Raw genomic sequence first — 27040 nt, 5'->3', positions numbered from 1 at the left:
TAGCAACACTTCCCTGAATTAAGAACGCAACCTTTTAAACGGGTAGACGGTTGCAACACTTCCCTGAAGAAAGAGCGCAATACCTTAAACGGGTAGACGGTTGCAACATTTCTTTAAAGTAAGAGCGCAACCCTTTAAACGGGTAGATGCTTTGAACACTTCTCTGAAGAAAGAGCGCAACCCTTTAAACGGGCAGAGGGTAGCAACACTTCCCTGAAGAAAGAGCGCAATACTTTAAACGGGTACGTGGTTGCAACATTTCTCTAAAGAAAGAGCGCAACCCTTTAAACGGGTAGATGCTTGCAACACTTCTCTGAAAAAAGAGCGCAATTCTTTAAACGGGTAAATGATAGAAAGAAAAATCTTGAAATACTGTATAACAATAATAACACAAATGAGATACACGTATTTTTAAACTATCTCATGAGCGAGTACTATGATCTTGATATAACGTATTTTGAATAATTAGGAACAAAGAAAGAATTAAAAACGATTTCATTCGTAGATTCTGACCAGATTAGCTTAACATCTAATTACGTAGATTAGTTTCAATAATTGTGAAACTCATACAGCAATTTGATGTCTCAAACTGTTGCAAATAGACCGTTGCAGTTTTTAGTTTTGTTAATCAATGAACTTAAAAAAGCTGGGTTAGATAAATTACAGAATTTAGACAAACAATATTAATGAAAAGTGTTGTTTGGAATAATAATCAAGGTCGTATACCTTCGTAGAAACTAATATATTATCAATAGAGAGCGGATTGTAAGGTGCAGCACCTTTTGTAAAAATGTAGTTGTTATAACAACCAAAGTTCAAAAATATGTACTTCTGAGCATAAAATGAACTGGAATGAACGCATTTTGTTGCACCTTTTTCGTGAATGTTGCACCTTTTTTTTAATAAATTAATAAAATTTCTCCTTTTTTTACTTCTTTTAGCCTTCAGCCACTTTATTGTCCCTTTTTCTCTCTTTTCTTAAATTTTGACAGAACAATATGTTTTATTTTCAATCTGGTTTATACATAATATTCCATAAATATAGACGCAATCTTGATGGATTTGCTAGGGACAAATTTGAACTGAATATGCGAAACGATCAGGACATAGAAACCTTTGCAACGTCAACTGAACTTCCTATCTATGTGCTTACAATATATACACCACTGGTTTCCATTGATGTCGAGCAATGATTAAGGATCTCCTGAACTCCAAGAGACAGAAATTAACATTCGAAACCATAGAAATGTTGTACATAATCAAGTATAGCCAGTTTCCGAAAACCCAGTAGTATGTAATGGTTTCTCAAGCCACAATTTTGCTAAATTAATGTTTTTCAAACACCGACTTGGTCTTAACCACAGTTTTACTACCAGAATGTTGTATTTTTCACAAGTTTGAGATTAAATAAAACAATTTTGCGAATTTTGTCAAGCTGGTGTAATAAATAAAGAATGTTCGCGTTACTGTATACTATAGCACTTAATAAAGATATCCTATTAGCACCTTTTTTTTTTTTTTTTTTTTGCACCTTTTTGAATGACTTTTCAGCACCTTTTATTCCCTTATTCCTACCACATTTTTGTACCTTAAAATCCGGTCCCTAATTATCAAGTAAAGTTTTGCTAAAAACCAAATGATAAGAACACTTGCTTCTAGTGCATTTGGGAAACAGTATAGTGCTTATCTCTGTTACGAGGGTTCCCTGGCTTAATCCCAGCCAGTGTTGCCAGAGCTACTGATTTTGCAGGAGATTTCCTGCTTTCTCTACGTTCTACTGATCTACTGTGAAAGAAAATGAAAAGTGAACAATCTCCTGCGTTTTCCTTACTTCGAGAAGTTAAAAGAAATATATTATTATTATTAATATTGAATTTTCATTTTTACTTACGTGAAAAGACGAAATTTCTCTGTATCCATACACAAAGCTCTGTAGCGCAAATAGTTATAGAGTTTTGATGTATATAATACAAATACAAGGATACAACTGTACGTCATCTTCTATATCAATGATGGTTGGCGATCTTTATGACTTACTGTAATATTTACGAGTTAGTGTTGTTTAGATTGGGACCTGGGTTGGAAGCGGGGTAAAAGTGAGGGGTATGCTGGGGAGACGTCGTTACCCCACTTCCAAAAATATCTATGGCGTCCTCCACTTCCTAAAAAGTTATAGTAAATAAACAAAAGCAAGGAGGACGGTCTACGACCTATCATGCGTCACCCTACTATTTCAGAACCACTTTTACCCCTGGTTGGAAGAATAGCTTAGATCAGTTCTCCACGATCGTCAGCTCTTATTTTCAAGTAATTAAAATTGAAATTTATGTTTTGTATGTATTGTTTTATTTTGAAATTAAAGTCATAATGAATTCTGGATCTCTTGTTTTGACCGCTGTCCCCTTAATAATGGCATTTTTTTTTTGTTCCTCCTACATTTGCACTCAAATGACGACATTTTATGTGTCTACTGCTTTCTCCTGGTTTTTTTTTATGTTCGAATCTTCTGCTTCTCCAACTGATCGGTCTGGCAACACTGATCCCAGCCCATATGAGTTTGTGGTAAACAATATTGTGTTCGTGGATTTTCCCGGGATTCTCTCAAATTCCTTCCACACTCTCATTCCACCAATTATTTCATAATGATTCACTCTTAATAATTATCTATCTCTTCCTTTATTCTGAAGGTAATAACATTAGGACGTAAAACGTAAAGGGCCTTATCCAGAGTAGTTCTAACACGTGATTAGTGCCCTACTAAAGAGTTTAATTAACAAATGTTTCCTGCAGTAGTCAGGCCTTTAGTATGGTGCTAATCATACGTCAAAAGGACTCTGCTTAAAGTGGAAAAAATTTAATCTAATTTCTCCTGGGAACTTAGTCCCAACTTCGAGTCGGTGATGCCAACCCGTGGGAAAAATCCCATTTTGTGGGACTTTTTGACATTAATTCCTTTCTCAAATAGGTACAAAGGGAATTTTCGTCAAACTTATGGGATTTCTCATCATTGACCCCAACAAAATAGCCTATGAGAGGGAATTAGGCTAACGACGCTTTAAAAAACGTGTAATCAGCGTTAATTGTCTAGAATTGTTATTGAAAGTGCTGCTTATTATGAAGTGATTTATAAAGAAAATTGTTAATCTTTTTTATAAAAGCAAAAGGGAACCTAAGTTGCATTCTGAAGTTTGAAAAACAACTATAAACGGAAGAAAGTAAATTACCAAACGAGAAACAATCAATTTCTAAAACGTCTCACACAAAATTAAAGTGGATCACTAGGTGTTCTCGGTGCTATGCAAAACACTGCTTGAATAGTGCGGCGTTGCCAGATAATGTCGATTGTTTAGTGATTCCAGGTAATAAAGGAAGTAATTCTTGAATTCTACTTGGATGCTTACTGGAGAAATTAGTTTTTGACCCTTATCGCAACTCACAGCTAAGTTTCATTTCTCGAACTGCAACAGTAGAATCCAGGAATCCTCTTATTTTTCCCACAGTAAACGTACCACAGTATCCGGAACCACAGTAAACGTACAAATTTGGCAACAACGCATTATGGCGTTCTGCGCAAGTTTCTTCTCAAAAATCTATTTCCTTAAATTTAAATTAATATTTAAATAAAATGTGAAACTTAACACGAAAAACGATCAAACAATATATCTATTTCGTAATAAGACCGTTACTTTAAAATACTTTACAGATACAAATAAAAATTTCATAAAAGTGAGCACTTCTAGTAAGATCTAACAGCAAGTGCCATCTTGTGTGCTCATTGTAAAACGAATAAAATATTTTATTTTATTTGTTACCTTTTTCGATATCAGAAGACACAACCAAATGAATCAGTGTCTTGTATTGTAGCTGAAACATAACTTTGTCTTATAGTACAATATTTATAATATGTAACATTTCATTACGCAGTAGTTAAGGGAATGAGTTAAAATATGTACTGACTTCCGGATAGTGATCCACCTTAACTGAAAGTGGATCACTAGGTGTTCTCGGTGCTATGCTAAACACTGCTTGAATAGTGCGGCGTTGCCAGATAATGTCGAGTGCAGGAGTGTAGCCAAGGGGGGCCCATCGGGGCCGGGCCCCCCAAATGACCAGCTTTTAAAACATCATAGTAAAATTATCTCGCTTCATTCATTTAAAAGTAAGAAAGTTTATTGACAATTAATAATTTATGGTAAAATAGTAAGGAGAAATATTGTTTTTTTTTCATACCGATCGAAAAATAGTATAGTATCTCTTCCTTATACCGATCGAAAAATAGGATACATTTTTGTGACAGCAGATTACACAATTTACTGCGATTTATATTTGACAGTTTGAAGACAAACGTTTTAACAAGGTACTACAAATACAGCCATAAAACAAAGGTATTAAACTGATTTGTAAGTAGAGTATATTTTTATATGCTTTAACAAGTTTTTTAAAAGACATAGAGGATGGAAAATTTGGTGAGAAACAATGCTTTTATTCAATTTGGATTTCATTCGCTCTTTCTCTTATTTCTACTCAGTGTAATATTATTCTTTTTTTTTTTTTTTAGTCACGAATAATTAATATTTCTGTCAGGAAACCGTAAAGAAATTAAGTGAAATTTCAAAGAAAATCAATCTTGTTTAGATAGGTTCTGTATACAAGGTCTTAAATTTAAATATAAAGGTAACCAAGAAAAGTTTTGTTCCTTTTTCACCCACCACCTTCGAACATTGATATGTCACCTAACCTGGAAGATCAAAAATAGTCCCCATCAGCATCGACGACCTTCTGAAAACGTTCTGGAAGGCCATGGAATCCATCGCGGTAGAACTTGGTGGGCCGTGAAACGAAGAAAGTATCACGTGCATTTTGGACTTTTACTAGGGATTTGAACTGGCGTCCTCTAAGGTGATTGTTCAAAGAATGGAACAGGTGATAATCGGACGGTGCAATACCCGGGGAATATAGTGGTTGCAATATTGTTTCCCATCCAAGGCGGAAAATGGTGTCCTGAGTCATCTTAGCCACGTGGGACTTAGCGTTGTCCCGTAAACGAGGACCCATTTGCAATTCAGAAGCGATGGCTCCAGAGTTTTGAGTTTTTTTTAGCACAGCTCAACTGCTGACACTACACAGTTGCATTGATACTCTGACCAGCTGGTAGCAGTTCCCGATGCACGATGCACCAAACACACAGAAGGACCTTATTCTGGTACAGTGCTGGTTTCGGCTGTTTTGAAATCGGTTCATGGAATGCTAACCAATGATGACGACGCGATGGAGCTTCGTATAGGACACACTTTTTATCACATGTCAACGACTCCGAAATCACAGAAATGGCTCCGAAACAGTAAACACAGGCGACTGCCGCGTTGCCTTCTGGCCCGGAGTCAAAATATGTGAGACCCATTGACCCAACTTGTAGTGCTTCACAAGTTGATGGATGTGCTGCCGAATGGTTTCTCCACACACTGAATTGTAGTCCCAGTTCCTCTTTGTACATGTGTTGGTCTTCTGGCACGTGGTGTTTTCGGGTGTTTCGTCATCGTCCTTAAACATGTTAAACCATCGCTTCAATGTCCGCGTCGTCACGACACCCTCACCAAAGGCCTGGCATATCTTCTGTCCCGCTACAGCGGCGTTTGACCTCCATTTGAACTCGTTTAGCATACATGCTCTTATGACGCTCTGTGGATGTCCCATGTTCTCTCTGTCTTTACGCAGTTCACGGTGTGTCTGAATTGCCGTGAACGTATGTTGGATATACCCACACCAACAACTGACGTTCGCCTTATCTCCACTCGCATTCAACTCACGGTGTGAGGTCCAATTGAACACAGACCTCCACGAAAAGGGACAGAACTTTCTTGGTTACCTTTATAGTTATGCACAAAAGTATAGCGTTTGGTCCCGGGCAGTAGTTCTTGATTAAGCATAATAAAAACTACCTTGAATATAATTTATAGATAATAATAATAATAATAATAATAATAATAATAATAATAATAATAATAATAATAATAATAATAATAATAAGAAGAAGAAGAAGAAGAAGAAGAAGAAGAAGAAGCTAAAATAGTGTTTTTAGTTTTCCAGAAGAAAACCAAAATTTTCCTTTCTTTCAGGCCTCGAAAACACTAGCAGCAACACTTTTTTTTTTTTTTTTTGGCTTTGTACATTGTAGCTGGCCCCTCTCAAAAACGACGGGCCCCCCCTACACAAACCTGCTGGCTACACCCCTGGTCGAGTGTTTAGTGATTCCAGGTAATAAAGGAAGTAATTCTCGAATTCTGCTTGGATGCTTACTGGAGAAATTAGTTTTTGACCCTTATCGCAACTCACAGCTAAGTTTCACTTCTCGAACTGCAACAGTAGAATCCAGGAATCCTCTTTGACTTTAGCTTCATAGTACAATATTATAGCACAAGACTGTGCTGTGTAGTATGTTGTAAGATTATTAAAAAAAAAAAATCATTTAAAACTAGCGCCACTTGTGATGAGTGGCTAAAATAGGAACTACTATTTCTGGAGGTAGTTAACTGACCACCTTCTGGTCATTGGAAATTGAATGCAACGACGAGAGCACATGCTCCTATTATTAGTCGTAAATGGTGCAATATCATGGAAAGTTCCGAGACTCTGTTATTTTACGTTTTTGTAATTTAGTGAATACTGATATTTCGATATAGCCTGGATAAGTATTTATGTTTTTCTTGAAAGTGACTAACATATTCAAATGGAGTTGAATAGGTGCCAAAATTGAATACTTATATGAGCTATTTTTGTGTTAAAATTATCTAGGAATGAAGTTTGGAATTTCTATGGCTATGTTTGACAGACTTAGTAATTATATCAGTGATTGTGAAGCTTTTATTTAATATTTCCAAAAGTGTTACCAGAAATAACTTTTATTCTGTAGCAAAAGATATTACTACGAGTGATTCAAGGGAACATTTAACAGTATTTGGCGTAATTCATCGATGGATTATATAACGAGAATTTACTGTATGGGTTACTACATTTTATTTATAGTCTAGTATGATTTTGAATATAATCATTCTACGTGTTTGTGTGCTAATGGATTTAGTGATATTTGTGCAAAATACATTAAAAGTTTGAAATCACTATCGTCACCACGCTTTTTGTATTTCTAACGCACTCACCCAAATTCCATTATAATGACAGTTTTATTATTTTTTTTTTTTTTAATAATTTGTGTGGGTTTAATACCCTGCACCAATGGCGTCTAAAAATTACAAGACGTCGGCACGGCTGGAAATCCTAAATTCTAACAACAAAATGTGCTTGTTCTCATCAAAACTAGTCTTTTTTAATTAAGGAAAATATTTATTAGGAATCTAGAAGATCGAAATTTGCGAATAAGTCACTCAAAGATTGAAGAAAGTAAATGATACACAGTAGTTGCAATTTCCATATTTTATAAATTTTGAATGTATCACAGTTAGTGTAGCGCGTGGAAAATTTAAGAGTAAAATGGGAATTTCTACCTTTCGACATGGACTTTTGTAAGGTTTTAAGTTGTTATATCTGTTTCGAGTCTAGTTTAATCATCAATAGACATGAACAGGTCATAATCCAGTCTTCGTTACCCAACAGGCCATTAGCACGCTCTAAAGAAGTTACACACAAGGATAATGAAGGTATATTGAAAAAACAGAAAAAAGAACTTACATTTTTTACATTTTCGTCCAGCACATTCCCTATGATACCTACGAGATCAGAGAATGTCGGGCGGGCTTCTGGTTTCGTTCGCCAGCAGTTCAGCATTATTGTGTACCTTGCAAAGGAAAAGAAGAAAAACTTCTGTTAAGAATACTACATTCTTCATACTATTAACAATACAGCCACTTTCAAAAAATAATAAATAAATAAGTAAATAATAAAACCAAGAAAATTGAGAATATTTAGAAGTTATAACCGAAACGCTCTGATTCGCAAGGAAGGTAAGACATTCCTTCTCATTTATACAGTTAGAAGAAGGTACATCATTGAAATTTAGTGGTAAAAAAAGCCCCAACCCCTCAGACTGTGAGTACTTGTAATACAGTTCCTACAGTAAATAATACTTGGTTGATTTGAAGTTTAAAGTCTTTCCAACACCAAGGCTGCATGATACTTGGATCTATAACTTAACGCAGGATCAGAACCATATAAACTCTCACCTGAAGTCGTATACTAATCATTAAGGATGTGAAGTGTTCGTTTTAACGATAACATCGAAAACTTAAAAAAATTAAAAGTAAAAGGTATGCCTAAATATATAATACAAGGCCGTTTTTGGTGTTTTTAAATCGCGAAATAACGCCAATTTGGTAATTTTTCAAAATAACACCGAAATGCACTGCATAAAGCGATAGATTCGCGAAATCGCCATGTTGGCCGGTAATAGTAATAAAATACAAATTTCGTTTGCAACAAAATGTGATTCACAGAAGCTGGAAGGTATCACGGAAACTAACCCTTCTAAAGACGCGTTACAGTTGCTACACCAAGTGTCCAACCTTCAGTGTATTCTTGAAAATAGTGTGACTCCTGAGTTTATAAAGCAACTAAAACGTATAAACAGGTTGGATAAACTGTCACCTCCAGAACTTGCTAAAGTCTATTTATCCTTGATAGATATGTGAGAAAATCGGTAGATAACGGGAAAGAAGTGAATCTCTAGGAAACCCTTCTTGTACTGCAATGTGAACACAAAGATTTTGCTGCCTGTGCTCTTGAAGCAATATCTTTGCCAGCTTCCAACGTTGATTCTGAAAGATATTTTTCCTCCGTCGTGACGGTTAGGACTTATACTGTTATACTCTCCAGCCTGTAGTTCATTAGAGCCAGGTGACACTGCATTCTCTAACTCTTCAGCACTTCCAAAACGTTTACCGTCCAGAAACTCTTTCAGCTTAGGGAAAAGGTGAAAGTCGCTAGGAGCAAAATTTGGACTATAGAGAGGAAGCAAAATTGCCCCACCCGAATTGATCCAGCGATTCTTGAGTTGCAGCAGCAGTATGAGGGCGAGCATTGTCGTGAAGAAGCGCAATTTCTTCAGAAAACATTCCTCGCGTCCTGTTAGAGCCTTACAATAACGATTTGCATTGATTGTAGTGCCTTTTGGCACCAGCAAAAGAACACCTTTACGATCCCAAAAGATTGTTGGCATGGTCATTCGTGTTGAGACAAATGTCTGAATATCCTCGGTTTTTTGGGTGATGATGGATGATGCCACTCAAGTGGTTTACGCTTGCTCTCTGGGGTGATTGAGACACCCAGATCTCATAACCAGTCACAATCCGATTAAGAAAGGAGTCTGCATCTGTGCGATATCGTGTCAAGAATGTCAATGCTCAGCCCATTATCTCAGCTTTGTGTTGGTCACTAAGTTGCCGTGGAACTCATTATGCACACATTTTGTTATAGCCGAGATGTTTCGACACAATTTCATCAAGCAAAGAACGAAAAATGTCTGGAAACACAATGTACAATTCGTCGAGAGTTAGCACATGTCTAGCCAAGATTATGTTGTTCACTACAGTCTTCAGGTCTTCTGCAATGAATGATGGACCTCAAGGTCGTGTTTCTTGGTGCACATTTGTTTGCCCATTGAACATTTCACACCATTTTCTCAAATTTCTTTCGTTCATTGCATCATTACCATACGATCACTGCTTTCAGTTGCTGCTAAATTTATACTGGTTTCACCTTTTGAGCGTTCAGAAATCAAATAACACTCCTTACCTCACAGTCAGCGAGATTTAAAATTACCCAGTTCATTCTGACCACTCCAACTGCACAAGAGCGACTTCTTGCAACCTCCACTTACAGCGTTATGAGCACAGCTGTTACGGAAGCAGCGTTGCCAGACTCACAGCTCGGAATTATTCCAAAACCTGATCGAAATTATGCTAGATTCGGTCAAATTATGCTAGATCCTCATAATTACTAATTCAGGAGTTTTAAAAGAAACAAAAACGAAGTTGAGATACGATAACATAACTTAAAATACGCAGAGCCCAAAGAATGCGTGGATAGAACTAAATACTTCACGCACCAAAGCTTTAAGTCAACTAAACTAGTGCAGTCGTTGCCAGACTCAATGGTGTATATATCGTATAAATGAATGCAAAGTGTTTGTTTACATATTTTGAAAGAAAATTACCTCGCAGCGTAAGCAGAGTTGGGAATTGTCTGCTGGGGAGGGGGCAGATTTTTGGTCGGTCTCGGACCTTTCATTTCAGGAATAAAGATGGTAATGAAGTCAGAAATAAAGATGATGAAGTTGTCAAAAGTTTGGGGAGAATGGCTCCCATAGCTTCGCCCATGCCTGGCAGTTAAAGGATTAGAAAACCCTGGGTGGAGCCACAAAAAAAAAAGCCCAAAGCCGTTTCTAAATTACTTCGGAAAATAAGACTGTCTGTATGGTTTACCGACTGTATGAATCAATGGAAGAGGATACATTTCTGCCGTTATTTTCCTTCCCACGAACTTTCTCATCTCCAGGTTTTACGGCTTTTTGATAAACTTGCTGAAATTGTGCTAGATTTGGTCAGGATGCTAAAAGCAGGATGCTAAAGACATGCAAATTATGCTAGATCTGGCAACACTGTACGGAAGCCACTTGACTGTGAAAAGAAAAAGAGGAGTGATATGCATGGTGGAAGTGCGCGAGCGGTATTTTGTTTGAATGCAGTGGCAACCTGAACAGGGGTGGACTGGCCATAATCAAGTACCGGTCCGATGGCCGCTGCGCCCTCCTCACATCAGTGCCTTTGCGCCCTCCTCGGGAGGGGCTAAGACCCGTCTTAGCCTCGGGAAGGCGCACAGTTTCCTCTCTGAACACAATTAAAAGAAAACAAAGCTACATAATTATTTTATAAATTCGCTAGCCTTTGGCCAGCTAGGGCTCCACCCCAGACCCCGGCATTTGCTCGGCCTGCGGCCTCGCTCTTTCTGTTTTCGGCGTGGGAATGCTATTAATGATATTAGATTTACCAATAAATATATAGATTTGACTCTAATATCGGTCACTTTGGATGATTTTTATATATCAACCCTCCCACCCTCCTGCTCCGCCCCAGATCCCGTCTTTACTCGGCCTACGGCCTTGCCCTTTCTGTTTTAGGCTTTGGTGGTACCATTAATGATCTTAGCGACTTCGAAATATATTGATTTGACTCTAATCTCGGTCATTTTGGATCATTTTTATATGTCTCTCCCTCCCACTCCCGCCGTTAGGGGCGCTGCTGGTGTTACATAAAAGAATACGCGACAAAACGTACCACCGACAAAACGTACCACTTACCCTGAGGGCTGCTTGTGAAAGGTTTTCTAAAAACACTAAATAATGACAAGCGACAAAACGTACCACTTGCCTGGAGGGCTACTTGCGAAGAGTCTTCCAATCAGCCATCAAATAATGTCAGGCGACAAAACGTACCACTTGATAGGACGGTATATAAGTATATATATATATCGGCCAAAGTAAGGTTAAAAGTTGAACAGATTGGTGCTGAGAAAAATACCGATGCAAGACCAAGACTAAGACTAAGGCTAAGACTAAGACCATACCTGCAAGATTTTCGCCAGACCAAGACCAGCAAGAATCTTGCATATGCAATATTTGAATATTTGCTGATTTCCATCACACATTACCCAGGCTTTGGACCAGAGACGGATAGGCATTATGAGAGGGGCGCGGGTGCTTTCTCCCACAAGGGCCACCAGCATCTCAATATCACAAATCAATTGCACAGTTTTCTTTCTACAGTTAGTCAATAGTATTAACAATTGACAATTAAAACCTGATATTCTTTCATTAGTATATTATTCTGAATTGTTCAAAATATTATATGAAGTTCAAGGAGAACGTATACTATATTACAAAATTAGCAGATGCTTTAGTGTACTAGTTTTTGATGCTACTGTATCTATCACTTTTGCATTCGAAATATTTTTTAATAAATCTTTTTCAATAGACATCAACAAAATGTTTTCAAATGTTCCTGGGACATGGTACTCGTTAGCCTATTTTTAATGTATTTCAATTTATTTCAATTTTGAAAAATTTCTTTCACATGTTACCTGAGTTACGGGCAAAGTCAATAAAAATTTGTATGCTGGAAACCTGGATAAGTATTACTGCACAAATTACAGTTCTGCAAAATTAAAAAGCAGCAAATTGGACAATTTTGCAACGCGTTTTGCATTCGCTTTCCTTGTAAACAAATTTATTTTCTCCTAATTCTGAATCACTTGCACCATCAGCACAGTCATTTTTCCTCGGTTGTGCTTGTCATCCAGACTGACTTTCAAGGATATCCACGTCCTTCAAAAGTCCAAGAGAATATATTTATAGTATCCTTGGAAACTTCTTAACTGAAGTTTTTCAGAAAATATGTAAGTTTATCGAAAGGCACGTCTGGAAGTTCTGTTACTTGGTTGAAGTAGCTACGGTCCAAATAATCCATAAAGTACATTGCTTCTTGAATCTTGAAGAAATACTCAAAACTACCATGTCCAATATTGTGTTGAATGCTTCGATGCAGTACCTGGACATTGGATAGAAGCAGCTTCATCTTCATATCCACACGAAAAATCTTTGTCCATCTCTGAAGGCGAATTGTCGACAGGTCAATAGAAAAAAAGAAATCACGTTCTAAGTCTTCAAATTTGTTATTGGCCCATTCTGCAAAGCTTAATGCTGCATTCTTAACGGATTCAAAATCATCTCTCTACTCTTTCAGTTGGAACAGAGTAGTCTGCACCATCCGATAGGACTACACTAGCAGCACCCTCTATTTGGAGATAGTTTGACACAGAGGTCGTCACTTGAAATATCTTAAGGAACTTTTCAGTTGTCCGAATTGTTTTGAACTTGAGAAGATCTTTTATATATACTTTCGCTTTACACCTAGCTTTTGGTTTGATATTTTCTGTAGAAGCTATTTTCTTAATTGTTATGGTCAACTCTATATACAAAACACTTTTTGGGTTCGAAAAATGACCTAACTTTTTCTGAAAAACAGTTTGTTTTCTACCATCTAGTTTCCGCAATAACTGTAAGACGCCTTTGTTAACATTTGATCTTCCAAATGTACGTTCGCTGATAAGACTCACGCATAAATATCGCACAGTCATTCAGCAGAACAATGACACAGAATCAATGCAATTTTTTGTCAGATCACATATGACATGATTGAGTATATGAGCGTAACATCACATATGTAACTGAGTTTCTTAGTAGTTAAGCGGTTAGCGTATGCGCCTTTGTCGTGGGAGACATTGGTTCGATTCCCGGCGGGAGCTCATGTGCTTCTGATTTCCCGTAAATCAGTATGTCCCGTCTCATATAGCCTCGCTGCTAAAAGGGCCGTTAAACTCAAAATAAACTGAATCACACGTGTAACTGATCATAGGTGAATTGAAAAAATCCGAATATTGTCCTTGCATGTTACTTGAGCCATCGGTTGAATTTCAAATACACTTCTTAACATCAAGGTTCAATTCTGCAGAATTTCCAGCGGTAAACCGCAAAGACACTGGCCTGTGGTAGGCCTATATATGCATTTTACAATGACAACAATACTTCGTAAAACAACAGAGCACTGGCATGAAACTACTATATCTTGAGCAGTGTCTAATAGAACAGAAAATATTGAAGCTTGAGAGACTTCTTTCGAAATATCTTCTCTGATAAGTGTGCTGATAGCATTCAAAACATAATTCACCGTGTTTAGTAAAAGTTATGCGACCACTATTCTGCTTACTTCCTCGTATATGACTCTTGTCGGTGACCTTATCTAAATTACTTTTAAGCGGAAGATCAAATTTGCTTAAGAAAGGAAAAATATCCAAAAAGTTTCCATAATCTATAGCTGTGTCTTTCAGTTTATAGGCTGCTACATTTCCTCTGTAAATGAGCCCTCTTTTACCAATGAATTTCTGCACTTTGACAACTCGATACATTACCTGTCTGTTCTTCTCAATCGTATACTGCCGTTGTTTTACCTGTTCACGAGGAAGTAGTTTCTTAACATGAAGTAGTACGTTTTGTCGCGTATTAAATATCCGAAATGTTTTAATTAGTCCATGACAGGTTGTAATTTATATAAGTGGTACGTTTTGTCGTGGAATAAATATCAGAAATGCTTTAATTAATCCATGATAGGTTGTTATTTATGACAGGTCGTCAAAAGTGGTACGTTTTGTCGCAAAAATTCAAGTGGTACGTTTTGTCGCTGGTACGTTTTGTCGGGACACCTACATAAAAACAAGACTTCGTTCAAGACTTACAGACGAACATCTGGAATCATTGTTCTTGATGAACTCAGAAAGAGACAATCTGATCAAAATAGACAACAATCTTATTATTGAGAAAAGCAAGGAGATGCGAAGGCTTCTTCCAGCATAAAGCAGTGACTTTACTTTCATTTTCCAGTTTTGTTTTTAAATTTCTTTTTTCGCTAGGTAGGTATATAATTCTAAATTTACTTTCGTTAATTTGTAGTAAATGTTTCATGTATACTTTTTATTAACGGTTTTAAAAATAGATGAAAAATAAATTACTGTTATGATGAACATAGCTTTAAAAAGTCAGAAGTATGAAAAATAGCATAAGCCCCAAACTTAACTCAAATCTTCAGTTATAATTAGGCTGTTAACAAATGTAGCCGAAGAATTTAAACAACTGGTGAGATTTTTGTAGTCTCAGTTAAAATGTGCAGATTTATATAGGCCTAATATATTTAGTACTCAAAGTCACTTTGTTTGTTTATGAAAATATTGAATTTGTATAATTCTATCGTGATTAACTGAAATAGCTACTTAATCTTTTGTTGTTTTTTGTGTATTAATTTCCCGGGGGAAGCCCCCCGGCACTTTCTTTTATTAGGAGGGGGTATTCCATACAAGCGAAAGCCTCGGATGAACGGCGCCCTCCCAGAGTATGTGACCGCGCCCTTTTTACATAGCCAGTCCACCCCTGAACCTGAACTGTCGGCAAAAGAGTATAACATGAGAATTCTGAAGCTGATGATCAGATACGACAAATGTTTAAATATAGGAGGTGAGTATGTACAGAAGTGAAGGAAGCTTCAGGTGTGAAACAGAACTGTTTTTTCCAATAAATATCGTGTTTTTCATTTTGTATAACTAAACGGTCTTTCTTTTCTGGATGACCATTTTGTACAATACCACGTTTCTGTGGATAGAACGGATTCACTGTATCTTCATTAATTTCAATAGGAACAATAGTTTCGATTTACAAACGTTTCGGTTTAGGAGCTGTGTTACAGAACGGAATACTTTCGTAACTCAGTCCACTATATTATAATATACACAGTATTTAGTTAAGATGGCTGTGGGTTACAAACGAACCCGGCCAACTTATTTAATTAGCATACAAAACTATTTTAGTAAATAAGTCGGACAAATCTTCTTCCTCTTTTTCATTATTTGTTTATTTATCAGAAGTATTCAGTGTTAGAACAAAAGTACAATTAAATTACGTACAAAGTACAAGAAGTCAACTTTTCTGTTACTATTAAAGTAAATAATTGTACTCATACTTTCGATCGTGACACCCGTGTCTGCTTAACTGCACACAGTTGATCCGTTGAGGAATCGTTAACAATGTAAGTCTCATTTTTTTCGTTGACAGACTTAAGTCTTTCTTCGTTTGTTTTAATTTCAGTTGAGTCGATAAATTCAGTTCACAAAAATATGTAGGTTAAAATGAGCTTAGTACAAGGTGACCAGAACTTTTACTTTGAAAAACGGGACGCATACGAATCGGCGACGGGGGGAAGGAGGTGACTTGCACATTGCATTTTGGAACTCAGCAGTGTTTTCAATTTACAAAATACACAAGTAAGAATGATAACACAGCGTTTCTAACTTAAGTACTACCCAAAAATACTTTTAACTACTTCAACACTCAAGAATTACCACTCAATTCCCACTTGAACCACAGAACACTCAATTCTCATTTGAATATTCAGAAGTTCTAGGCACTGCTGAACCTTCCCAATGCGTGTTGGTACGGAAGAGTGCAGAATTAGCATTGGCCATTTATATTCTGAATAATAATTACGGGACACCTGAGTCACGTTTGCTTAAAAACGGGACATTTAGGCGTCCCGTTTGAGAATCAGAAAAAACGGGACAACGGTTGAAAATAAGTGACTGTCCGGGCTAAAACGGGACGTCTGGTCACCTTGGCTTAGTGATTGATTGTGTCAGCAAGTTTGTAATTATCACTAGCAGCTTTTGAATTCAAGACTTTTTTTTAACATCTCTTTTCCAGCAGGCATTAACAACATTTCACTTATTGTGTGTGTTTCGGCTACCGTATCCCTAGTTTCCTGTGCTTTTTTTTTTTTTTTTCGAGAAACGTATTATTATAGCTGTCATGAACGTTAATAGAATTTAGTTTTGTTCTAGCAACCAAGAAAATGCTGTACAGAGAATAAACTTAGGCAGAGAATGAAATGCTGTACAAACATATGAAAGACACTAACTGGAATAAAATAATAATGATGGTGGAAAACTCGACATTTTTTACAACAGGTAAAAGTTTGCGTCATACTTTTTACCTTGATGGATACACAGCTTACGAAACACTGAGCGACAGATATTTCTTGTGTATTTATGGATTCAACGTCGCAATATTGAATATTTGCCAGGGGCGGCTCTAGAACGTAAAAACTAGGAGGGGAAGCAGCCAGAATGCAGACTACGATATTTAGTATATCATGAGTTTACTATAAACTTTCAAATATATATAAGTAATAGCATCAATTACTTTTATCGCTCAAAAAACCGGGGAGCCTAGGTCCCCCGCGGCCCCGGGTTAGATCTGCCACTGAATTATTTGCCTAATCAAACATTTACTTTCTATTCAGATATTTGATCTTAGAATATTTATTTAAAAACTTATTAGTTTACTCTCATGAGGAGTACTTATGAAGTACTTACAGGTCTTCAGTTGCGAAATGAGGACTTTCCATTCTGTACCCTCCAAGGATTTTCTGCAAAAACATTTCGTCCAGCTCTAACCCTGGAGTAACAATAAAAATAATCGTTAGAAATTTATTCTATACAGATTATGAGAATATGTTATTCTACTATGTATAACAGCATATTAATCTTAAGCAGATGCATGTATTTGGCTCCTTCAATCGAAAAAATAAGTTGGTGTAGATAACTTGTTTCATCTAGCAAGCAACCATCCTGACTAAGGTTTGACTAAGGTTTTACTTGGTTTTAGTCATTTTAGCATAAAATAAGTTGTTATTGTATTTAAAATGCGTATATTTATAATCTACATATAATATCCTTTCGCTTCAAAATGTACCTGTAAATTCAAAATATATTTGTAGATTCAAAAATTTCTGTAAATATGCCACCTGTCTAAGTTAGACACTTTAGAATGGAATGTATGCTGGTCTACATAGACAAGTTTTACAGAATAACCTGAGTGGGGTTCCTGGTCTTAAAAGGACTGGTACCATTGATTATTTAACAACCGATTCTACGATTAGTAAAGTAATTGATTTAGAATTACTATTATTAATATACTAGCAGCGTTCACCCCGCTTCGCTGCGGTCACCCCGGAACGCAATAAACTTTGTTACTTAGATAATTTTTACTTTTTCGCTTTCAAGTGATATGATAAAAACCATTATAACGCCTGTCATTTATGTTAACCCGCCGAGTGACACGGTCATGCGGGTTGCATATAAATACGTTTATTTTTTATACCTATGATGAACTAACAAAGGATTTGTACGTAATGGACACCTGAATGGTCAATTATCTCAAGACACTGGTAATTGAAAATTAAAGTGATATGATAAAAACCATTTAGGGTCCAAATCCTAATAACCCCCCAAAAATAAAAGAAATTGGTTCAGCCGTATTAGCGTGATGAGCGGACAAAGGATTTGTACGTTCTCTTTTATATATATAGATGATTATATCATGTGTCTGTATGTTTATTATCATTATTAGTAGTAGTAATAGTAATATACATAGTGCTTGAGGCCGTTAAAATGTCATTTACGTCTGCGATGAATGCCAGAGCTCAAATACATGAGAAGCCACGTTTTGTATCAGTTTGTGCCAGCGCAACGCAGAAATTGCGTTTTTAGTACGGAACTAACAGAAATGAACGTCGTCAGCATATCAACAAAATGATCTCCGTTGATGTGATGCTATAGATAATTAAAGTGTCATATCTGAACTGTAGTTGTCTCTTTCAAACTGGAAATTAAAAACATATATTTTCTTATATGTAGTCTTGTTTACTTCGCAAATACTAGAGGTGAAGAGAGAGAATCTTAACAATAGGTTGTGGGGGCCTGAGGAGTGTTAACAATTCATCCGGGCGAACTAGCTAAATACTAACACTGCTTATAAGTGGATTTACTAGTTTAAAATTTTCATGTAGTATTTTAACATACAAAAATTATCATGGAAGCGTGTGTAGAAAGAAAAAGAACGATATGCTTATCTGATTAATTTCCAGATTTTGATTTAAATTTTTCAGCTTCTTGTGATTGTTGGGATCAATTTCCAGATTTTAATCTAAATTTCTTCAATTGTTATTATTGTTGTGATCAATTTCCAGATTTAGATCTAAATTTCCGCAGTTTGTTATGTTTACTGTGATCAATTTTCAGATTTAGATCTAAATTTCTTCAATTTGTTTTTATTGCTGTGATCAATTTCCAGATTTGGATCTAAATTTCTGCAGTTTGTTATGTTTGTTGTGATCAATTTCCAGATTTTAATCTGAATTTCTTCAATTTGTTATTATTGTTGTGATCAATTTCCAGATTTTAATCTAAATTTCTTCAATTTGTTATGATCAATTTCCAGATTTTGATATGAATTTGTTAAATTTGTTATGATTGTTGTGATCAATTTCCAGATTTTAATCTAAATTTCTTCAATTTGTTATGATTGTTGTTTCCGAAAACTATTGAAGTACCTGTAATGTTTGTTTCCATTTCAAGATATTTATTTTATTTACATGATTGATTTTTTAACTATATAACTTAATTTGTTTATATTGTTTACTACAATACATTGCTTGATATTTAAACAAATCATGTGTTTGAATTTGCTTTATTGTAATACCAAATAGATTTGAATTAGTTAATGTTAATAAGTAATAAATCTCGAACGAAAAATTGATTGTATTTGAAAATGCAATTTATTCTGCTTTTTCTTGAAATGAAAATACATTAACAAACATAAGAGTCGACGTACTGTTAGATTATGGATACTGTATCTTGCTTTAATTCGGCTTTAACTTAACAATTTGAAGGTCATTTCTAACAAATACAGGTTATTGGAAGAGTTCATCTCCAAAGAACTTCCTTACTATATGGCAGGTTTCCAGAATTACTGATTTTTTGGTAGGTATGTAAAAGAAGTGTTGCATTTACCTTTTCCAATTGCATTGCAGTGATTTATGGACTACTGTCAAAATAATGATTGTTTTTCTGTAATTTCCTACGCATTTACCAGATCTTCTTGATTTTGTCTGTCAGATCTTTATATTTGCTAATTTTCTTACTAAATGTTGTATGTATATTGTGAGTCAGTAGCACTACTGCATCTATGATGGTTTCCTCTTGGTCTATTTTATTGACGATGGTTATGTCAGGTCGATTTGCAGATACCGTTACCACATTCTGATTTCTCAATCCCAATATGGTTTGCATTTACTGTTTTCAAGTATTGTATTTGGCAATTATTATTATTATTATTAGTAGTAGTAGTAGTAGTAGTAGTAGTAGTAGTAGTAGTAGTAGTAGTAGTTTAATTGGATAAAATAGAATCCTTGTAACTACAAACATCATAGTTAAACAAACTTATAGAAATAGTGATGACATGAATAGATTAAAAGCGATAATTTATCTAACACGAAAGGCTTTATTAAAATATTTGTTATTTAAATAGACAGAAACTGTTGCAGTTAAAAAAATATTAATTTTATCGAGTTGAGTTGATTTCGAGTTTAAACTTCTTTTCAACAGCGGGATATATGAAACAGGACTTACTGATTAACGTGGAATCCGAACCACGCGAGCTCCGCCGGGAAACGAACCCGGGTCTCCCAAGTCAAAGACGCGTATGCTAACCGCTTAGACACGAAGGAGTTCCTTTAATTTTATCGATATAGATATAATTTGGAGAACAAATCATGCTGCTACTTTTAAATTCATTGCACAATATATAATGATATACTTTTAGTCTCCTGGAGCCAGGGGCGGATCCAGAACCGACTTCTGGGGGGATCCAGAACCGACTTCTGGGGGGGCGGTGGGTTGTCATATTGCCACCTTTAAGGGCTCCAAACTTTGGGATGGATTTTATTTATATATAAAAAATAAGAACATTTCTTTGGCCCCCCTCCCTGGATCCGCCCCTGCCTGGAGCCACAGTGGCTCAGTGGTAGAGTGTTTACTTCTGGTGCTTGAGGTCCTGGCACGAGGTCCCAGCTTGCGCCAAGTGGACTTTCTGGTGGACAAGCACTGTGTGCGTGGGTTTTCTCGGGGTTCTCCCATTTCCTCCCACTTTCTTCATTCCACAATTTCATTCATTACTTCATCATCACCGTCTCCTTTAGCCTAGCCGGCATAACCGTGGGACGTAATTTTTTTAGTGAGAGTTCAAGTAATACTTACTTCTAATCACTTACCTGGATAGGGAACTCTTCCTAGGGAAAAGAACTCCCAGAGAACGATACCAAATGACCATACGTCAGACTGAGACGAGAACACACGATCTCTTATGGATTCTACTGCCATCCATTTTACAGGTAACGGTCCCTAGAAATAAGTTTCATTTATACGTTAACATAGGCAACAAAATCAGAATATTCAACTTACTTAATTATGTTATTATATCTGGCATTCATGTATGATTTTCAAATCTACAATGTAGAACAATTGAGGAAAATGTATTTGGGATTACCAAATCTATTTCACTAATATTCAACTATAGACAAACTAATCCCCTTAGCACTAGTTGATAATCTGTTGGGTGTTCTTAATATATTGCGAATACTATTTTGTGCTTAACCAAAATTACCTAGTAATTCAAACTCGACAATCATACGCAAATATAACTATTCTTCTGACTTCCAAAGAATAACATGTGGAAAAAATTCGTCTTAGACCGTTTTAATTGGCAGAAGCCTACCTTATCATGAGACATTTGATACTATGAAAACAAATCGGTCAAGTTTTAAAAAAAGGATATGTTTCATTTCAAATACATTATGGATTTGTTGCATGTGCAGAATTATTCATGCTGCCCAGTGAAGGGAGAGAGATTAGTTTCAGTGTAGATTTCATTATTGTTTCCAGACGTGTCCGTGTGTTCTTCCATGACACTGTGTATGTGCTGGTTTTGATCGTCTCTGATCCGTCCAATGACATTTTCACCAGTGTGACTGTTTGGTAATATCATGTGTCCTATTTCCTATTACTACCTACAACGTAAACCACATGCCCAAGCATCTTTTCATGTTGGTCATCGAGTTGAAAAGATATCTTTCCAGGAGTGTCTATGAATTTCTTCGCGGTTCTCCCTTTGTCTAGCATATTCTCATTTTCTCAATTCTTTTTATATTTCTTTACTCATTAGCCTCTTTTAGCATAAGAGACAGCACTGTGGAATGTTAATTTGTTTAAAACAAATCTGGGAGGATAAGTTATCAACTCTTCTAGAGATATCTAACTTCTTAACACGATCTTTCCCTCTTTTTGTTACATAACCTGTATTGTTGCTTTATGTGTCATCACCTCCCATACATTGTCAAAAATCTGTTGCTTCCTACGTGAGAGGGGAAAATTGGTATAGTCCGCAGCAAAAAAAAAAAAAAAAAAAAAAAAAAAAACCTGTAACATGAGCATGTAAGTTTATTGTGAAACTACGCCTAACAGCGCAAGAAATCAACATAACGTCTAAGTGGCACGAAGCACTCCAGAGAAACCTCGGCGCCCTCCCCTGCACACTTATTTTGGAGCAAAGAACTTCGTCGCTTCACAATAAACTTACGTGCTTATGTTGCAGATTTTTTTGCTGCGGACTGTACATGATGACTCAATGGTAGTGTGCACCTATATGGCAAGGGATCCCACTTTAGATCCACGACTAAGTGAGTTTGTGGTGAAGAACGTTGTACCAATTGTTCTTTGTTTCACTTTCTTTGCTTTTTTTCGGGAGATACTCTTATTTTCTCGCAAAACTTCATTGCATCAGTTCTTCCAAAATCATTAAGTATTATTAATGTCTGCCTCGCAAAACTTAATTGCATCAGTTCTTTCAAAATCATTAAGTATTATTAATGTCTGCCTCGCAAAACTTCATTGCATCAGTTCTTCCAAAATCATTAAGTATTATTAATGTCTGTCTCGCAAAACTTCATTGCATCAGTTCTTCCAAAATCATTAAGTATTATTAATGTCTGCCTCGCAAAACTTCATTGCATCAGTTCTTCCAAAATCATTAAGTATTATTAATGTCTGCCTTGCAAAACTTCATTGCATCAGTTCTTCCAAAATCATTAAGTATTATTAATGTCTGTCTCGCAAAACTTCATTGCATCAGTTCTTCCAAAATCATTAAGTATTATTAATGTCTGTCTCCTTTAGTACACAGCCATGATTGTGGGTTATAAACCCGTAGACGTAATGATTTTATTTAGTTTTATTTTATCCTCAACATTCAGTCCCTGTTGTAGTTATGTAACCAAAGACAAAACACGAAACCTCCTTCATCATCTAGATTTTGTTCAAAATATCGATGGCCAATCAACGACTTTTTGTTACTTGCTGGGACGTCTTTCCATCTGTTATGAATTGAACTCATATTTCCTCCGGGACTCTTTATTCCTGTGGGGGTATCCCTTGCGCCGCCAATCAATGCTTTAGAATCATACATTTTTGGATAGAGTAGATTACAAGTCTATGACAATAGCATGCCGCCTCAGCTCAATGGCTAATAGTTTTGGAGATATTAGCCCCAAAATTTATTTTCCAAGATTTTGGACAGGCATAGTTCTGAAACTATGCACTGCTGACCACAGGTCCATATGAACTTGTTTCTTTATTCTGATGTGAGGAATCATCTGTTTCAATTTGTCGGTCTAGTTCGTTAACACCCTATATATATAGATAGATAGATAGATAGATAGATAGATAGATAGATATAGATATAGCTATATATATATATATATATATATATATATATATATATATATATATATATGGCCTTACATTTATATTTAACGTAAGTGTTGAACAATTGAATTAATATATGAAATAATCATTATGTATGCAAAATAATTATGTACAATGTTAAATATTTTATTATAGTGAAATTGCAACAAATGTAATGTAAATATAAATGTATCATATAGTACATAATATAAAATTACATGAAATATATTTATACATGATACAATTTTATAAATATATTTCATGTAATTTTGTAATTTAATGTAAAAATTTCAAAATATACAATGGTTAATCAAAATATCTCCAACTAGAAAGTTGTTTTCTTGTCATGTCAGCAGCATTTTGTGTGTTCAAACTACAAAAGAATGTTATTTCGGAAGGGAACAATTGCACGCTCTTGAGTTTGAATAATACATGTATTTTAATCAATCGTATGCTAATAAACTCGAAATTCTTGTGTCGGTGAAGAACCTAGGCCGTCCACGAGCAACACATAAAGTGACTTTACTCGGATTTTGCTACACCTCGAATATGAACCTACTATTTGTTCGGATTTCACGATCATAATGGCGTGTTGTTACAGTGCAGTTATTACTGTGAAGATTAGAAACAAAAATCAAGTAAAGCATGTACTCTTAGTACTACGATTTTTTAAATTAAGATTTTGCTTTTTGATATTTAACAAAGAATGGAAAGAAAAGAAACGTTAATAGTAAATTGTAAGGCATATTCTTTGTTGTACTTTATGAGTAATAGTTAAAACTAAAGTGAACTCCAGCTTTCGATCAGCAGAAGTCAAAATCAAGTCATAATTAATATATTAAGAATTTAATCTTTGTTTTCAGTATTAAGAGCCTGCTTTACTAAAAATAATACAAAATTTACCATTTTTCTTTTGCTTGTTTCTCATAAGTCAAAGGAGATAATGAAATGCAACTCACCACAATCATAGATAATGTTATTTTACAACAGAAAATATGAGCCTGAAGAAGTTTCAGTGTTGCCATCGATTAGAAATTACAGTGTTGCCAGAATAACATTTGCCCCAAAATTTAAGTTAATGCAGCGACTAGAGGAACGAACTCAACTGCATTTGATTACGTACCGGTATCATGTTGTCTTGGTATCCTGCGAACTACTTTTAAATTACATTATTATTTAATTTTAATAACTTTATGTTAAAAACTATTTTGTTTATTACAAACTAAATACAACTTATTTCTAAAGTAGTTCACAGGGTACCAAAACAACATGATACGTAATCAAATGCAGTTGAGTTTGTTCCTCTAGTCGCTGCCCTAACTTAGATTTTGGGGGAATTATTATTCTGGCAACACTGTAATTTCTATGAATGGCAACACTGAACATTCTTCAGGTTCATATTTTCTGTTGTAGAATAACGTTATCTATGATTGTGGTAAGTTGCATTTCATTATCTCCTTTCACTTACGTGAAACAAGCAAAAGAAAAATGGTAAATTTTGTATTATTTTTAGTATGGCAGGGTCTTAAAAAATATACAAGACAGGAATTTACACTTAACATGCAGTGTGAAATATTCACATTTTTGCTAGAAAGTGATTTCCAACTTTCCCGTGTCTCTTCAAAATGCTAACTACTGAGCCAGCTGAGAGGTCAGTAACAGTTCGAATAATAACAGGGAATTATAAGTAAAAACATATTTAAACTTCCCTGTTACCAAACCATACGTTGAATGAAATCATTTCGTAGCGAAAGGATATTAAATCGTATCGTAATATGAACCAAACGTATTCATGCTAGAACAAAAATTATTATAAATGTACACTCATGTCCAAAATGATTGTCGCACATCTATAACTGTCTTCTTGTAAGAATATAATGTGATAATATTTTTGCAGGGTACTTTTAATATACTGATACTATGTGTATAATCGGGAGATGTATATTTGTGGTAAATTTTATAGGAAAAAAATTATAAATACGAAAATTAGAATAAGTAAAACAAAATGTTGCTAAATGGACAAGAGAGTTTTCTTTTCGTTTTTTCTTCTTGTTTACTGCTCTTTTGACATGAAATTTGCCACATAGATGCCTTTGCCGATTATACACATACTAACATTATAGGAAATACCGGGCGAATTCGTTATCAAATTATATTCCTAGAACAACATATTTATGGACATGCGACAATAATGTTGGACATAAGTGTACCTAGGTATCAAAGGCGCCGATCCTAGGGGGCCAAGGGGGCCCGGACACCCCAAAATTCATTTGCGCCCCCTCGCATTCTATTTATGAATATATAATATTTGGTACAATTTAAATGCAATTTGTCTTTAAATCCCTATATATGCCTTTTGCATCTGAATGGGCCCCCCTAAATTTACAGAGAAATCGGCGCCCTTGCTAGGTATATATAAGTATTTAAAAAAAAACAATGAGAAGCTTACATCACTCTTCTTCTTATAATCCATACTCTTGTACAAATTTCTGGCCAAACCAAAATCGCATATTTTCACTATATTTTGTTCCGCCAATAAAATGTTTCTAGCAGCAAGATCACCATGTATTATCTGAAAGAAATTAGTCGAAACCATATCAAGTACTTATATAAAGTCTATTAAATTAATTTAGTTATGAAAATGTCTACTTTAAATACGTAATTTAACAATAGAATAATCTTACTATAGCATTATCATATTAAACATTGATTTCATTCTTTGAAGTACGTTATCTAAAATTAGCAGCAGCTATAAGCAATAACAGGATTAGACTGAAATTAGTTAGATATAAAAGACGTGAGATAAAATGAGTTTTGCTTGTAAACACTAATTTGGGAATCCTTATTATAGAAGACAATGTTTCAGAATAGGAATTATGCAAATTTCTATTGTGCTGCCAAAATGTCTTAAGCCGTGGCAAAAATGCGAACTAAAGCTCACACCCACGCGTTGAGCCAATAAGGGTTCAGCTGTTGCTAAGCGAGAGAGTCCTAGCGAAAGGGAGTGGAATTCCTTCAGCCGATAGCAGCGTCTGGAACGGAAGACTAGGTGTCAAGTCAATGTGGTATAAGTATAATAGTTAACACTCGCCACTCCTGTGTGCAGTGTTCGTAGGTTTCCTTAAGAAAACTTCCCTCGACTCACACAAACTCTTCCCTTTTCTTATCAAATTTTCCCTAGTTTGTTGAATATCCAATACCTATGATAAGTAGGGGCCGCATTTTAAGGTGCAAAAATGTCGTAGGAAAAGGGAATAAAAGGTGCTGAAAAATCATTCAAAAAGGTGCAAAAAAGGTGCTAGGGTAGGATATCTTTATTAAGTGCTATAGTATACAGTTACGTGAACATTCTTTATTCATTACACAGTAAATATTGTTAAAAACTTGGCTTTAAACATTTGACGTAAATTACAAAATTGTTTTATTTATTCTCATAAACTTGTACAACCTTCAACATTCTTGTAATAAAATTGTGGTTAAAACCAACTCGGTATTTAAAAAAAAAAAAAAAAAACACTAATTAGCAATTTTGTGGCTTGAGAAAGCGTTTGATACTACTGGGTTTTCGGAAACTGGTTATACTTGATTATCCATAACATTTCTATGGTTTCGAATGTTAATTTCTGTCGTTTGGAATTCAGGTGATCCTTAAACATTGTTCGACATCAATGAAAACCAGTAGTGCATACCTTGTAAGCACATGGACAGGAAGTTCAGTTGACGTTGCAAAGGTTTCTACGTCCGGATTGTTTCGCAAATTCAGTTCAAATTTGTCTCTAGCAAATCCGTCAAGATTGTG

At 35.5% G+C, this 27040-nt stretch overlaps 1 protein-coding gene across 1 annotated transcript in view; it reads right to left on the bottom strand.

The window, feature by feature from the left end:
• Window positions 1-27040, bottom strand: part of LOC145670107 (vascular endothelial growth factor receptor 1-like) — a 211881-nt gene that overhangs the window by 104306 nt on the left and 80535 nt on the right. The window contains exons 15-18 of the mRNA XM_081738475.1: window positions 25691-25813; window positions 20715-20844; window positions 16978-17059; window positions 7684-7789 (exon numbers count right to left, since the gene is read on the bottom strand). Of these exons, the coding sequence (XP_081594601.1) occupies window positions 7684-7789; window positions 16978-17059; window positions 20715-20844; window positions 25691-25813 (441 nt within the window). The remainder of the gene's footprint in view (window positions 1-7683; window positions 7790-16977; window positions 17060-20714; window positions 20845-25690; window positions 25814-27040) is intronic.

The sequence above is a fragment of the Thermobia domestica genome, chromosome 14 (assembly GCF_964235325.1).
Source record: "Thermobia domestica chromosome 14, izTheDome1.hap1.1, whole genome shotgun sequence".
Lineage (NCBI taxonomy): Eukaryota > Metazoa > Arthropoda > Insecta > Zygentoma > Lepismatidae > Thermobia > Thermobia domestica.
The sequence above is the reverse complement of the archived record's forward strand: the minus strand, read 5'-3'. Positions and strand labels throughout refer to the sequence as shown.